A 14,237-nucleotide genomic window follows, 5' to 3' on the forward strand; every position below is an offset into this window, starting at 1 on the left:
CAAAAAGACTTATATTATTAAAGTTTATTCACATAGTTCATGAAGGAACAGCTCAAAGATAATGAAGAATTTAAACATCTTTTCCCTCTCTCTCTCCATCTCCCTGTCCATCTCTGTCCCTCGCTCCCTGAAGCCTAGCACACACCAAAAGATCTTTAGAATCTTACCCTATGTAGGAAATGTGAGAGGCCACGCACATGACAAATAATGTCAGATTTCAGTTTTTTTCATAAAGCGACTAACACAACACACCACGTATTAACAGATTAACCACCAACAACCAGAATCCTGACTTTCAGAATTCCAAATCTCACAACTTTAGAGTAAATAAACATGGCGGACGACGATGTCTCTTGTTTGTTGTGCTTCCATCATCAGTCAGCTTGCTTCCTGATTGGCTATCATCCTGTTCCATGTGACAATCCACAGAGTGTGTGATTGGCTTTCCTCACAACAGGATTTCTGATTGCCAATATTGAACATGTTAAATATTTATCAGGGAGGGTAAAATCACTCTTAACACACCCCACACCACAGGAAAATCTGACAAGATCATCTTTATAATCGGGCCTTTTCTGATTTCGATTGGGAGGGGGGATTTGGGCTGATAATCGGCCTGATTATCTTTTGGTGTGTGCCCCGCTTTACTCTAATTCCCACCCCTAAAACCCTCCCCCTCTCTCTCTCGCTTCCTTGCTCTCTCATTTATTCTCATACCTTCTATCTCTCGGTCTTTCTCATTTGCACAGTAAATCATGAAAATGTGAAGAACTTATTCAGTTCAGTGTCACGCTAGAAACAGTAATTTTGCTTCATTTTGACTTTTATCAACCAAATTTAGTTCAAATTTTAACTGACCGTGGAGAAAAAAACCCTATTTCCATCCACTGCTGTTGTATGAATATCAGGAGCTGGTGGAGTCAGTTCTCCAGTCAGAGCAGCTTCTTCTGTCTTTGTATATAAAGCAAATTTAACTCTTGGACTAATTCTGATCAGTCCAGAACACACTCTGGTTTCTTTGTAGATTTAGTGTCTTTTACTTCTCTATATTTTGACAGTTTGAAGTTCAATACCCAGAAAACACTCTGTGCGTTCACTTTGTTTGATGTGTTAGAAGTCACATCTTTATATTAATATTTGTTGTGTTTTTCTCCACAGGATTCAAACTTCAACCACTAAATCACAGAGAGAAGAGACAGACTTGAAGACATTTCCAGAAGGTCAGTGTTAAGTTTATTCTTTTCAGTTTGAGTCTGTCATTATCTCAGCTGCAGTTTGACACTTTAAAACCTCGTCTGGAATAAATAGCGACACATTTAAGCTGTCATAACTTAGCATTTTTAATTAGCATTCATTCGTATTTTTCAATGTAACTGCAAAAAATAAGTCTAAAAATATAAAACCTTAGTTTAGAATAGAATAGAAACCCTTTTAATAAATATAAAATCTTTAAAATATGTATTAAAATAAGTAAGTATAAAACACTTAAAAGAACCTTAAACAGATTTGATAAGTAAGGTTAAAACCTTTAAATATTCAACCTTTTCAAATATATATATATATATTTAAAATACGCTTAAGAATTAAGCATAAAACCTGTAAAAAATAATCTAAACAAGTATCAAACCCATTAAAAAGCTGAGTACAATAAGTCTACTAAAACAGAAAAAAAATAATTTAAAACCACAAAAAATAAATATAAAACTTAAAATAATATATTTTTATGTTTTAAATAAAATGCATAACATGATTTGTATAACATCAGTTTCAAAATAGAGAAATTCAACTCAAAAGTTTGGGGAGAAATTTTATTCCAGACAACATTTAACAAATCACAGCAAAGATAATGACAGACATTTGACCACAAGGAGAGCCGGTTAGGGTTTATGTAGTTATGAGCACATTTTCCAAAGATAAATATGTCTACTGAGCATCTTTGTGATTATTTAACTGCTTCTGATACAATTATTAATTAAATACTTTATCATAAGCAGTTAAATGTTCTCACAGGTGTTGAAGTAGGACGCATTAGTCTTTGCCCATGACTACAGTACAGATGGTAGAGAAAAACCAACTGTTTTCACTCAAACAGGAAACCAACATTGTTTACAGCAGTTAGACGGTGGAAGTCTTATCTAATTATCAATGCTGTAACACTTTTGTTGTCTTTCATTCACTTCAGGTCTTCAGGTGCTGTCATCTTCTCCTTCTACAGAGACAAGAACATGTGTTAATCACAGAAGCTGATCAGTAAATCCAAATATTTTTACAACATACTATCTTGACATTTTTTGACACCTTACTATGACATGCAGCTTAAAACAAAGACACTATTTAAAGTAGCCATCTTACCTTTGTTTTCCACAGACACACACATACATTCATTTTGGTATTTCAAACAGTGCAATATCAGTACTCAAATCCAATCTAATACTGTGTACATAGTCCTATTTATGCTGTCCATATTGTATTGTTTTATGTCTTATCTTGTATATATAATGCCCTTTACAATTTTTGCTGTTGTAGGACTGAGAGAATTGTCTTTACCAAATAAATACTTCTGAACACTGAATATTTTGTCAGTCTGTTTAATATTGTTTAAAAGTGAATATTTTTAGCCTCAATTATACTAATTGCAAGCATCAGAAAGAGAATATTTGTCATTTCTGCATTACAAAATCACTTTTGTGACATTTTTACTTCTATTTTGCTTTACTATTACTTATGCATTGCTTTCATATTACAGGTTACTTTTACTCTTAACTTTAATATTAGATTTATGTTATATTAAACATTTTTTGGTCATTTTTGACTGTTTGTATACTATGACATTTTTTGACCTGTTTTTTGAACGCCATACATACTATGACATTTTTTGACATTACTATACTATGACATTTTTTCATGGTTTTTTAAGCCATGACATACTATGACATTTCATGTTTACTATCATGACTTTTTTGACATGACTGTTTTTGACGCCATACTATACTATGACATTTTTTCATGGTTTTTGACACCTTACTATACTATGACATTTTTTCATGGTTTTTTAAGCCATAACATACTATGACATTTTTTCATGTTTTTTTACTATACTTTTTTTTTTTTTTTACATACATACTATGACATTTTTCATGATTTTTGACACCTTACTATACTATGACATTTTTTCATGGTTTTTTAAGCCATAACATACTATGACATTTTTCATGATTTTTGACACCTTACTATACTATGACATTTTTTCATGGTTTTTTAAGCCATAACATACTATGACATTTTTCATGATTTTTGACACCTTACTATATTATGACATTTTTTCATGGTTTTTGATGCCATACTTTACTATGACGTTTTTTGACCCCTTATATACTAAGACATTTTATGATGGTTTTTGACGCCTTACTATACTATTAACATTTTTTCATGGTTTTTGATGCCATACTATACTATGACATTTTATGGTGGATTTTAATGCCTTACTATACCATGAAATTTTATGATGATTTTTGACATCTTACTATACTATGACATTTTTTCATGGTTTTTGACACCATACTATACTATGACATTTTTTCATGGTTTTTGACACCTTACTATATTATGACATTTTTTCATGGTTTTTGATGCCTTATTATACTATGACATTTTGTGATGGATTTTAATGCCTTACTATACCATGAAATTTTATGATGATTTTTGACACCATACTATACTATGACATTTTTTCATGGTTTTTGATGCCATACTGTGACATTTTTCATGGTTTTTGATGCCATACTATACTATGACATTGTTTGGCCATTTTTGACCCCATATATACTAAGATATTTTATGATGGTTTTTGATGCTTTACTATAACATGACAAAACACTTTTAATATAACCTTTGACATAGGTTAACTTTTATCATTACATAATACTAGTTACTAGTATAAATTTACATATAACTTTTACTGATGCAAACTACATTGAATGCTGCAAACTACTTTTGTACTAAAGATTAGTTTGATTATTAGATTTTAATCATATATTAATAACTGAATAAATTGTTTGTTGTATTATTTCTTACCTTCATCTTTGGTGGATTCTGTTCCGTGAATTCAGCTGAAAACACACAGAACATTTGGTTAATACCAGGTTTTTCCAAACACAACATTAATGAAAAATAAGGCATAACTGGTTTTTATCTTTCCAAAACCTCACAGTAACAGTGATTTTATACTTAAAAATCCTCCTTTGAACTGTTACATACATCCATGATCTATCTAAATAAACTTCATTAATGGGTTAAGTCTATTTTCTGACAAATAAACTATTCAGACTGAAGATCAAATACTGAACGAAAACGACAAATTTTAATCAATTACTGAAGATATATAATTTAATGTCAGTGCTCAGTATTGGACAGTTGATGTAAAGCGGTTTGTGAATTACCTGGAGGCTTCTGTCCTGGTCTCAAAGAACTTCTTCAGTGTTCGAAGACTTTCTGTGATCATGGACAATGTCTCCGAGATTATGGACAAAGTCTCTGTGATCATGGACGATGTCTCTGAGATCATAGACAGTGTCTCTGTGATCATCAACAATGTCTCCATGATCGCGGGCAATGCCGTCAAATCGGTGAGGTCTCTACAAAGCATGGGACAATGTCTCTGATCATGGACAACGTCTCTCTCATCTTTAACAAGGTCTCTGTTATCATGGACAACTGTCTCTGATCATGGACGATGTCTCCCTCATCCTCAACAATGTCTCTCCGATCACGGACAAAGTCTCTGCGATCGTGGGCGATGTCGTGGACAAAGTGGTGACACCTGGAGGAAATCCAATAGAAACATACAAAGGAAAATGATCAATACACTACTACCTATTCCTCATCAACAGTTTAACCATGAAAACTCAGATATATATTCAACATTACAGCTGAAACAGAACATTTAACAAACATTAGAAGGTTGTTTCAGAACATGAAATACTGATATACTGAATACTGAACATAAACAATTTAATGTCAGTGCTCTGTGTTGGACAGTTGATGTAAAGCGGTTTGTGAATTACCTGGAGGCCTCTGTCCTGGTCTCAAAGAACTTCTTCATTGTATGAAGACTCTCTGTGATCGTGGACTACGTCTCTGTGATCGCAGACAGTGTCTCTGAGATTATGGACAAAGTCTCTGTGATCATGGACAATATCTTTGTGATCATGGACGATGTCTCTGAGATCATAGACGCTGTCTCTGTGATCATGGACAATGTCTCCATGATCGCGGGCAATGCCGTCAAATCGGTGACCCCGTCTCCGCCGATTCTATCGCAAGGTCTCTACGAAGCATGGGACAATGTCTCTGATCATGGACAACGTCTCTCGCATCTTTGACAAGGTCTCTGTGATCATGGACAATGTCTCTGATCATGGACGATGTCTCCCTTATCCTCAACAATGTCTCTCCGATCATGGACGAAGTCTCTGCGATTGTGGACAATGTCGTGGACAAAGTGGTGACACCTGGAGGAAAGCAAAGAGAAACACAGAAAGGAAAATGATCAATATACTACTACCTATTCCTCATCCACAGTTTAACCGTGAATACATAGATGAATATTCAACATCACGGCTGAACCAGAACATTTTCCAAACATTAGAGGGCTGTTTCAGAAAATGAACAGTTGACGGTCATCACCTCCTGATGAACCAACAACAAAAAAAAGTCTGAGTATTTCTTCCACCACGGACGGTCACATACAGAATCATTTTTTCAAAGTTCAACCTTCTTCTTATTTACACATATTTAAAATGTCTTTTTGTGTTGTAAGTAGAGTTGTAAGTTGTAAGTAAATAAGTGTAGGACTGGTTATTACATGCTGTAAAAATATTATTAAAATCACCCTCTGACCAACAGGTAAAATTAACACACTTATGAACAACTCAACCCAGTATTTTATTTGTAGAATTGACATTGTTTTGTACAGTGTAGTCTAGTATGTCTAGCACATGCACGAGAGAATTTCTGTACAATCAAACTGAAGTTAAGATATTTTTCAGTCCCATTTTGACTGATCCTTAGCAACAATAACATCTGATATTTGATGTCTTACTATACTATGATATTTTTGATGCTTTACTGTGACAGGGGTATCAAATCGACTTCAAACTCAGTCAGTATACTGCAAACACCTTTGTGATTATAAAGAGCTTGGGTTTTCATCAAAGGATGTTGCCATGACAGCACCTCAAATTTCCTATTGCTAACATTGACATCCAGGTGTAAAGTAACCAGGTACAGAGGCAATATAATACAAAATGACCACAAATAGACACGACGACGACATGATAGACCACTATAAACTGAGGATGGATGGAAAAGAAAGTTACAAAGAGATGAAAAATGTCAGTAAAGTGACTGTGAGCAATTACAACAGTGATTTTAACAGACTATCAAAAGCTCCTTATGTTTTTAACAGTCCATGTTGGGGGTCCACAACATCATGTCAGGGCCGCCTTGATCACGGAAACACAAACAAACTCTTACCCACATGATAGGAATGACTGGAAATGGAAATAAGGTCAAAAGAGAGTGCTAATCAGGGTTCCAGACTAACCTTTCCTCTAATAGCACTGGTGCTCCTTACAGAAAATTGGAGCACCACTTAAATTGACATTAAATTAAAAAGATTGATATTTTTTCCATGTTAACTATACAGCTTTGGTAATAAATAGACAATTTGCAGAAATAACAATGTGTTGTTTTAGTTTAAATGGAAAAGGTATTATTAAAATCTACATGAATGAGTTAAGTTGCCATTAAATAAAACAGTTTAATGGCAGTGATCACACTGTGCCATAAAAAATAATAATCCCAAAGTATCACTGGTTTGAACATTGATTTGTTCATCTGCCTAAAGTCAAGGAGAAGACACCAACCAGCTGCAGGGATGGGTATCAGTGGGATTTATCTTTATCCATCCAGACCCTTATAAGTCCGGCTCATACTGTTACTGGTTCTTTTTCATTATCAAATAACTGGGTTTTAATCATTAATCATTAAAAAGAAATTATGATCATTAAAAAGCAAGAATAAGAACAGGATTACAATGAGTCATATTTTAAATACAACCAAACCCTAGTTCAGTGACAGTAATGTCCATAACAGTAAAATCACTGTAAACTCTAAAATGTCCAGGGGCTGGTTTGTCTTAGCAAGTAAAGTTTACAGGAATTTGATATATTTTAAGATTACTGGCAAACTAACCATTTAGACTACATACAGATAGCTTTCGTTTTAGCTTCTTAGTAACAATTCCCTATTGGCTTAACCAGCGCACTGTGGTTGTGTTTAACATGTCGGGAGACTGTGGACAATATCGCTTTTCTAAATATTTGCTGAACAGGTGGTTTGATAAAGAAAAGGTAAAGGCCAGTAGCTTTTACTTTTTAGTGTATTTAGAGTAGCTAGCCATCGTCAACTCAAGCTACTCCAATTCAGCTGGTTGACCGCAGCCGCTGCGTGTGCGCGCGCACTGAAGATGAAGAGCAGCCTTGACAGAGAGGTCAGTATAAATGATCAAGTAGAAAATAAATATGTGTTGGTCATTGGCCTGCCACAAATAAAGCAATGTATACAAAACACTGGACCCGACCCTAAAGCGGGGTTGGGGGCAGATTTGCAAGTCGCACTGGTGCGCCTACTCATAAAATCTAGTCACACTGTCTCCAAAAATGGTCGCAAAATGCGACTAATTGGCTTAGACTGTATTGGTCGCAGTCTGGAGCCCTGCTAATGCTAATACTCGCCGCTGACGCACATGCTAACGCTAGCCGGTAGTTAGTTCTCTCCATAGCCTTACCTTCACACCGCAGGTGTGTTCAGCGTCCAGCCTCACTCGTGTTCGACAAAAAAAGCAACTCCAAAGTTTCTAGTTTCTTTTAGCAACCGGGCTGCTTCGGCAATTAAGTTTCCTCACAGTACTGACAAACCGAGGCAACCGTTCAAACGTTGGTTTTAATCTGTTTTCAGACTTCGTTTCTCTGCCTCTCTGCGCTCCGCCCACAGGTTCATCACCGATGACGCCACAAAACGCGGCCAATGAAACACACGCAAGCCAAATTAATTGTCCAGCTGATTCTGTTTAGCTTAAGAAACGCCTCTGATTGCTCTTAGAATACGTCCACGGGAACGGTATGATACCAGGGGCGCAAGTGCAGCCTCACATACCCCAAACACACACGGAGAGGGACATACAGAGATGAGATGTAGAACTTGTACCTCTTTCGTGGGATTTTAAACTACTGCGATTAATTCCGATTACGTTTAACACATTATTTGTTTGGATAATTTACTAAAATGTGTTTTCTTAACATCTAAAATTTTGATTTGAGGGGGCAAGACATTTGTTTGGGGCGCATGTGCAGAACGGATCGCGCTTCCGGGTACGGATCAGTCACTGCTCCGGCATTTTTAACACTGTAGTATCATAAGTTCCACCCTTTCTTGATTTTGATTGGTCGGTGAGAGACGTGACATTGATGAACGCGGCGGTGCTTGAAAAGGACTTATGAGTGTTCGTTAGTTTTGAGATTGTGGCTTCAAGCCTTGGCGAATTTTGAAGTTCAGCACCAAGATGGGGGACTTAAGGGCACTAGGCAAATGACTTAAGATGTTTCTGGTCAAATAACTCAGAATGTGATAGAATTATTCAGGCTTATTCCGTGTCAGCTCTCTCAAAATAATCAAATATCTTAAATTAATGAGAAACTTTCTCAAAATAATTTAATATCTCAAAGTAGTGACTTGGTGTCTCCTTATTCTCTATGTATGTTTTGTGGTAGAACGCTGGATCTCTCCAAAGTTTTGTAAATAAAAAATGTTAATCTTGCAACACAAACACAATGGGGCAACCAGATGGTTCCCATCAGTCACCTCTCCCTTGTTGTTCCAATGGTAACACATAAGCCCAACTCCTAAAAACTTTGTTTTTATGTCACTGTGCATTTTTACAGCACACGTGTGCATTTCTTCACATCATTTGCTTTACCATTAGAAATGAAGAGTTGAGCTGTGTAACTCCCCAGCTGGTCCTGTGCGTCACAAGGCTGCTCCAGCATAATATTTTCCTTTACTCTGCAGTTTCCTTTTTAGATGAGGCTGCCTTGGACAGGCTCATAAAAGCTCCTTGTTTGGAGGGTGTGAGGTCAGAGAAGCTGTGGGGTTCATTCATCTTTATTAAAGGGGTTGGGTTTGAATTCTGTTGGAGCCAACTTGAGGTGTTTACATGCAGTTAAATGGCAAAGCCTTGTTTACCTACTGGGTTAAAAGTCATGCCAGGTAATGCAGCACATAGTACATGGATATTATCTGTTCCTGTGTTGGTGTAATCATTTCTTTTTATGTGTTGATGTTAGGATCAAGTGATGAACTATTAAGACTCCCATTAGCCTACCTTCCTTAATGACTGGCTGATCAGAGGTGTTGATTAAATATTTGCCTCCCCGTAGAGTGTGTCTTTAATTAAGGAACAGAAGGCATCAGGCTGTGCAGTTTTAAATGCCAGATCCCTGTGGCACTCCAGGTCCTAACCTGCCATGGCAAGCTGCTAATTATCTGCTGATGCTGGCAAAGTGGCTGACACACACGCCCTGATTGCAAAGTAAAAGGAGCTGTGTTAGCTTTTAGTTATGATTTATGTTGCAAATGCAGCCTACAGAGAGATATTTCATAGAATTCATTGGGAGAATTGTGGGGAACATTATTAGCTCTAGCCTTTCCTAGAAAAGCAGCACAGAGGCATGGCAAGGGGCTCTCTTTCTGTGGGCAGACAAGTATAGCAGCTCTGGTAAGAGCAGGCATTCCCTAGTGACAAGGTGTTACTTCAAGTGAAACAGTCCTGTTGACCTGCTTCTATTGTCATTTTTCTAGTCCAGAGTTCAGGCTGAGAGACTACAAGACTGCTTGTCTCATGTAGTCATGTAGTTTCCACTGAGTCAGCCACAGCACTGCCTGAAATTGTAAGTTTGGCCACCTAGAGCCGGCTTTGTGTTAAATAGCCACTATTGCATTTGGTGTAGACATGCCAGATGTAGCTCATACTGCCAATAGATGAGATGTAAACTTAGTCAACAGTTTGGTCCATGTTACATTTGTGTTGTTATTTGAACACTAATAATGAATAGATCAAATCAAAGGCAGCTGAGTAGTTTCAAGGAAAAAACAGACAGGCAGTATCTACAGTATACGGGAGTTTTTTTTTTCTGGGATCAGAGTTTTGTCAGTTGTGAAATGAAGATAGCAGAAAAGTGAAACCATCCTTGTGGTGGATAATAACATAGTAATTAATCAAAAGTTTTCCAAAGACTGCATTTCTTGATTTATTTTACGAGTTACTATCTCATTTGTCACCTCTCTTTCTTTCACATAGTAGGTTATGCTGCCATCTGCTGGTTGTAGCACTGTATACATGAACTCCTGGTGGCATACCAGTGTTAGCCTGAGTGTTGTAATGATAGATTTGGTATATCTGACTACTGGGGTTGTAACAGTGTAATTCAAATGTAGATGGAAATGTTTCTATAAGTCTAGAAAGGACCAGACATGTATCTCTGTTTGTCAGATCTCTCTGTAATCCTAATTTAGCCCAAATTCCTGTTTGGTTACTCATTGTGGTTTATAATGCAAACAAGCAATCTGTACTGCTGTGTCTCCACAGGAAATAGCAAAACGAATGCAGGAAGAGGAGGAGCAGAGGATCATGAGGAGGAACAGAGGACAGGAGGGCCATAGTGAAGGTATAGTTTAAGTTTTGCCATGTGTTTAATTGCCTATATTTTTTGGCAATATTAGGCAGAAACCATCTAATAGTGATGTTTAGATTAGTCTTTTTAATGTATGTTGTATAGGTATTTATAGAGATCTGCAGAATTAATTGTTACACTTAATGTAGGACAAGAACCAAGCCCAACTTAACGTCTCTCTAACCATGCTTTGCTGCTGCTGCTTACTATTGTTGTAGTCATTCTCCACAGATATTACAACAGTATGAACAAAACAAGGCCTTCATAGTTATTGCACTATATTATCATCTCCATGATGTGTTTAGTTCTGAATCACTTGCATGCATATTACATGTTGTCTTTTATGCATGACGGTGCTATACTTGTATTCCTATCTATACAATGGAATGCCTCAAATGTCCAAAATACTTGTGTGTAACAAAAAATGTGTAACAAATACTCTTACTTAAGTAACATGCAACTGTTTTTAATGCTAACTATTACCTCGTCATTAACTGCACTTGTTTGATAGCACCCGCTAACAGCCTTACCCACCCTCCCTGCTTTTGTGTTTGCATGTTTTGGCATTACTAAAGGCAGGGCCCCTGATCCAGCACTGCCATCCCCACACCAGCACACACTCAGCAGCCCTCACCAAGGAGAGGAGCAGTACCCACCTGCTTCCACCAGGTGGCAATATTCTACCTCTCACAACCATTCAGACTTATCTGGGCCTTGGGCTGCCTCCCCTAGGGGACTAGCAGCTCAGAATAATACAAATTCATGGTCAAATCAAGGACACACAGATTCCATTAGGCAAATCAGGAGTGAGATGAGAGAGCCTTTGAGTGAAGATTCAGAGGACTCGGACACAGTTTTCTCTGAACAACTCGCTATCTTGTCCCAGAGACTGAAAAGACTCAACACAGCACCTCCTCAGCGGCGGGCCTCTTTACATTATCCACAAGAGAGAAACTACAGAAGTCTTTGCTCTCGCAGCAGCTTCACAGATGAGCTCAGAAGCTGGGAGGAAGAGGGGAGAGGAGAGTGGGAGGAGGACTATTATGACAATGACTATTATGACCGAGAGAAGAGGAGGCCTAGGATTTGGGATCAGGAAAGTTACCACATAGAGGAATATGAGGGCTGCCGCAGGAGCAGAGATCAGGACAGAGAGTCTAGGACGGTTGAGGTAAGAGAAAGGCGGTGTAGTCGCAGTGAATCTGTCAGGCTACATGACAGGAGTAGACACAGCAACAGAGACTTAGTAAGGACCTGGAGCTATAAGGACAACCCTGACAAACATGTCCGCTTTCAAGACGATACCAGAAGACAACAGGATGAAAGCAGCCAAGTCTGGGAGATGCTAGGCCAGGTCCTCAAAGAGAGGGGTGTGCCTGTGAGGTTTGGTGGCAATGGGGCGCCGCTGCAAATAAGGCCTCAAAGCAGACACAGCCAGGTGCTTCACGGGAGTGAGGTCTCCTGCTGCGACTCCCAACCACATCAGAGAGCCTTCCAGAGAGCTGCAAACACCAGGCACAGTTTCCATGGAGATATCAGGGAAAGGAGGAGATCGTCACACCGAGAGATCGGTGGGAGAGATCACAGAGAAGACAGAGACAGGCACCGTGCTAATGTGGAGCATGATGGAGAGGTTTGTGAGATTAGTAGAAGAGACTCATATCTTGCTAACAGAGAAAGGGGAGGCAGTAGAAGGTGGAGAAATCACCAGTATACTGATAATGAGGAGAGGGAGGGGGTGAGGGATGCAAATGATCACAGGGTCAAGAGGACAACAAGCCAACGCAGGTGTTGGCACAAGACCACAGAACAAAGGTTAATCTCAGAGGAGGAGCAGGAGGTGGAGAGGAGAGTAGAGTGGCCCCCTCGAAGAGCTCCACGGCGTAGCCAAAGCCTCAGCAGCAGTGGGGCTTCAACCAGGAATAGGTCAAGGCGCATGGCAGCAGGTAACACCCAGAACTGCAGCCAACTCCAATCTGCACAGGGAAAGCGGGAAAGCTTCCAAAGCTGTGCTTCCTGTCTGTGTGTATCTGATTCTCTCTCAATCATTTTCCTTCAATCATCATCTAATCTGGACAAAAGTGGGCTTTAGTGGTGATTTCCGGGCTCTTACTGAGGAGGGACGTTTTCCGTTTTCCTATCTATAATTTCACGAGTCATAAAATATTCTTCAGTGTGTGCTTTCATTCCCATCTTCATATTCATCATCAATGCTTCGGTTGTAATGTAGCATGAGAATGAATATTATGGCGTCTCTTTCAGCACCTAGGAACATGCTTTTACTTGCTGCATCCTCTTATCAGTGTGACTCAGATGTTAAGTGGTGTCTTTCAGCCTCTATTACCTGTATACTTGTATGATTCATGACTGATCTTCTGATATGGTTTAGAGTTTGCTCCTTATCATTTTCGCTTCATTACTTTTGGCTATGCCTGTTTCACTGACATATTTCTGAAACCTTACCTTTAGGAGTGTCACTACAACCAGAGCTGGGTGAGACAAGCCTGGACCTTGGGGAGTTGGAGCAGGTCCTACAAGATGAAGAACTAGCTCGCAAGCTACAGGAGGAAGAGGAAAGCCTGGTAAGGAGGGTAAGTGATTCAGAAGTTTATAATGACAAACAGTGATTAAGGAGCCAAGGAGGAAAGATAGATGATCAGTCTCCATTTCATTCTGTTTTCTGATATTCACTGTCTTGTTCTCAGAACTCCCAGCCCTCTCTAAGTAGTTCTTACCCAGAGGGAGACTTCAGAGCAGCACAGGTGGCACAGGATGAGGTATGATGATGAACTGACACGCTGTCACATACCCGTGTATCTCAGGTTTACCATCCACCTGTGGAATGATACTCTGCTGTCTTCTTGAACTAGGAAATTGCACGTTTTATGCAAAAGCAGGAACTTAAGTCAAAGCGCAGATCTCGTGAGTTAGAAGGGCCGGCGTCCTGGCGTGAGCACAGAGCAATGATCAGTCACCACGAGAGACGAGCTGCAAGAGAGAGACAGGTAAAATTGTTCCAGAGACAGATTTTAAATGTCATTGTCATGCATGTTTTTTGAGATATACACTTCTTTTGCACTTGCCTTGCTGTAATCTTTGTTTGCATCAGGTGTGTTCATCAGCTGATGAAATAACTCAGATTTCTTTGTGCACTGCCACAGGTCCAACGAGAAAGACTTGACTCAGAGGGCCTTCCTTCCCCCACTGAGGACTGCTCCCCAGAGAACCAGCCACCTAGTCCCATCTCCACCTTACCGTAACTGTCTCTACATGAATAAACATAAAACTAATACTATGCACTATACCATACACTGACATACAACTGCTGCATTTACAGACAAGCCCAGCAGATCAGAAACATTGCAGAGGAGCTGGACCCGACCTTCCAGGCCAGGAGGCAAGACACAGAGAGCTTCCGACTGGGACAAACAGGTAATGTAAACAGGA

The 14,237-nt window shown here is 38.8% G+C and overlaps 1 protein-coding gene and 1 long non-coding RNA gene across 3 annotated transcripts in view; one reads left to right on the forward strand and one right to left on the reverse strand.

The window, feature by feature from the left end:
* The window catches only part of ccdc187 (coiled-coil domain containing 187), a 32,140-nt gene that overhangs the window by 16,280 nt on the left and 1,623 nt on the right, over positions 1–14,237 (forward strand). For both annotated transcript variants that reach the window (XM_051071353.1, XM_051071352.1), the window contains exons 6-12: positions 10,706–10,784; positions 11,366–12,736; positions 13,260–13,381; positions 13,496–13,567; positions 13,661–13,795; positions 13,952–14,046; positions 14,128–14,222. In XM_051071353.1, the coding sequence (XP_050927310.1) occupies positions 10,706–10,784; positions 11,366–12,736; positions 13,260–13,381; positions 13,496–13,567; positions 13,661–13,795; positions 13,952–14,046; positions 14,128–14,222 (1,969 nt within the window). The remainder of the gene's footprint in view (positions 1–10,705; positions 10,785–11,365; positions 12,737–13,259; positions 13,382–13,495; positions 13,568–13,660; positions 13,796–13,951; positions 14,047–14,127; positions 14,223–14,237) is intronic.
* On the reverse strand, positions 1,523–5,323 carry LOC108882157 (uncharacterized). Its single transcript, XR_001960745.2, has 4 exons — positions 5,064–5,323; positions 4,440–4,819; positions 4,075–4,109; positions 1,523–2,209 (listed from the first exon to the last, which is right to left on the reverse strand). It is a non-coding gene; the product is annotated as an uncharacterized LOC108882157 (long non-coding RNA).

This window comes from Lates calcarifer, linkage group LG6 (genome assembly GCF_001640805.2).
Source record: "Lates calcarifer isolate ASB-BC8 linkage group LG6, TLL_Latcal_v3, whole genome shotgun sequence".
Lineage (NCBI taxonomy): Eukaryota > Metazoa > Chordata > Actinopteri > Centropomidae > Lates > Lates calcarifer.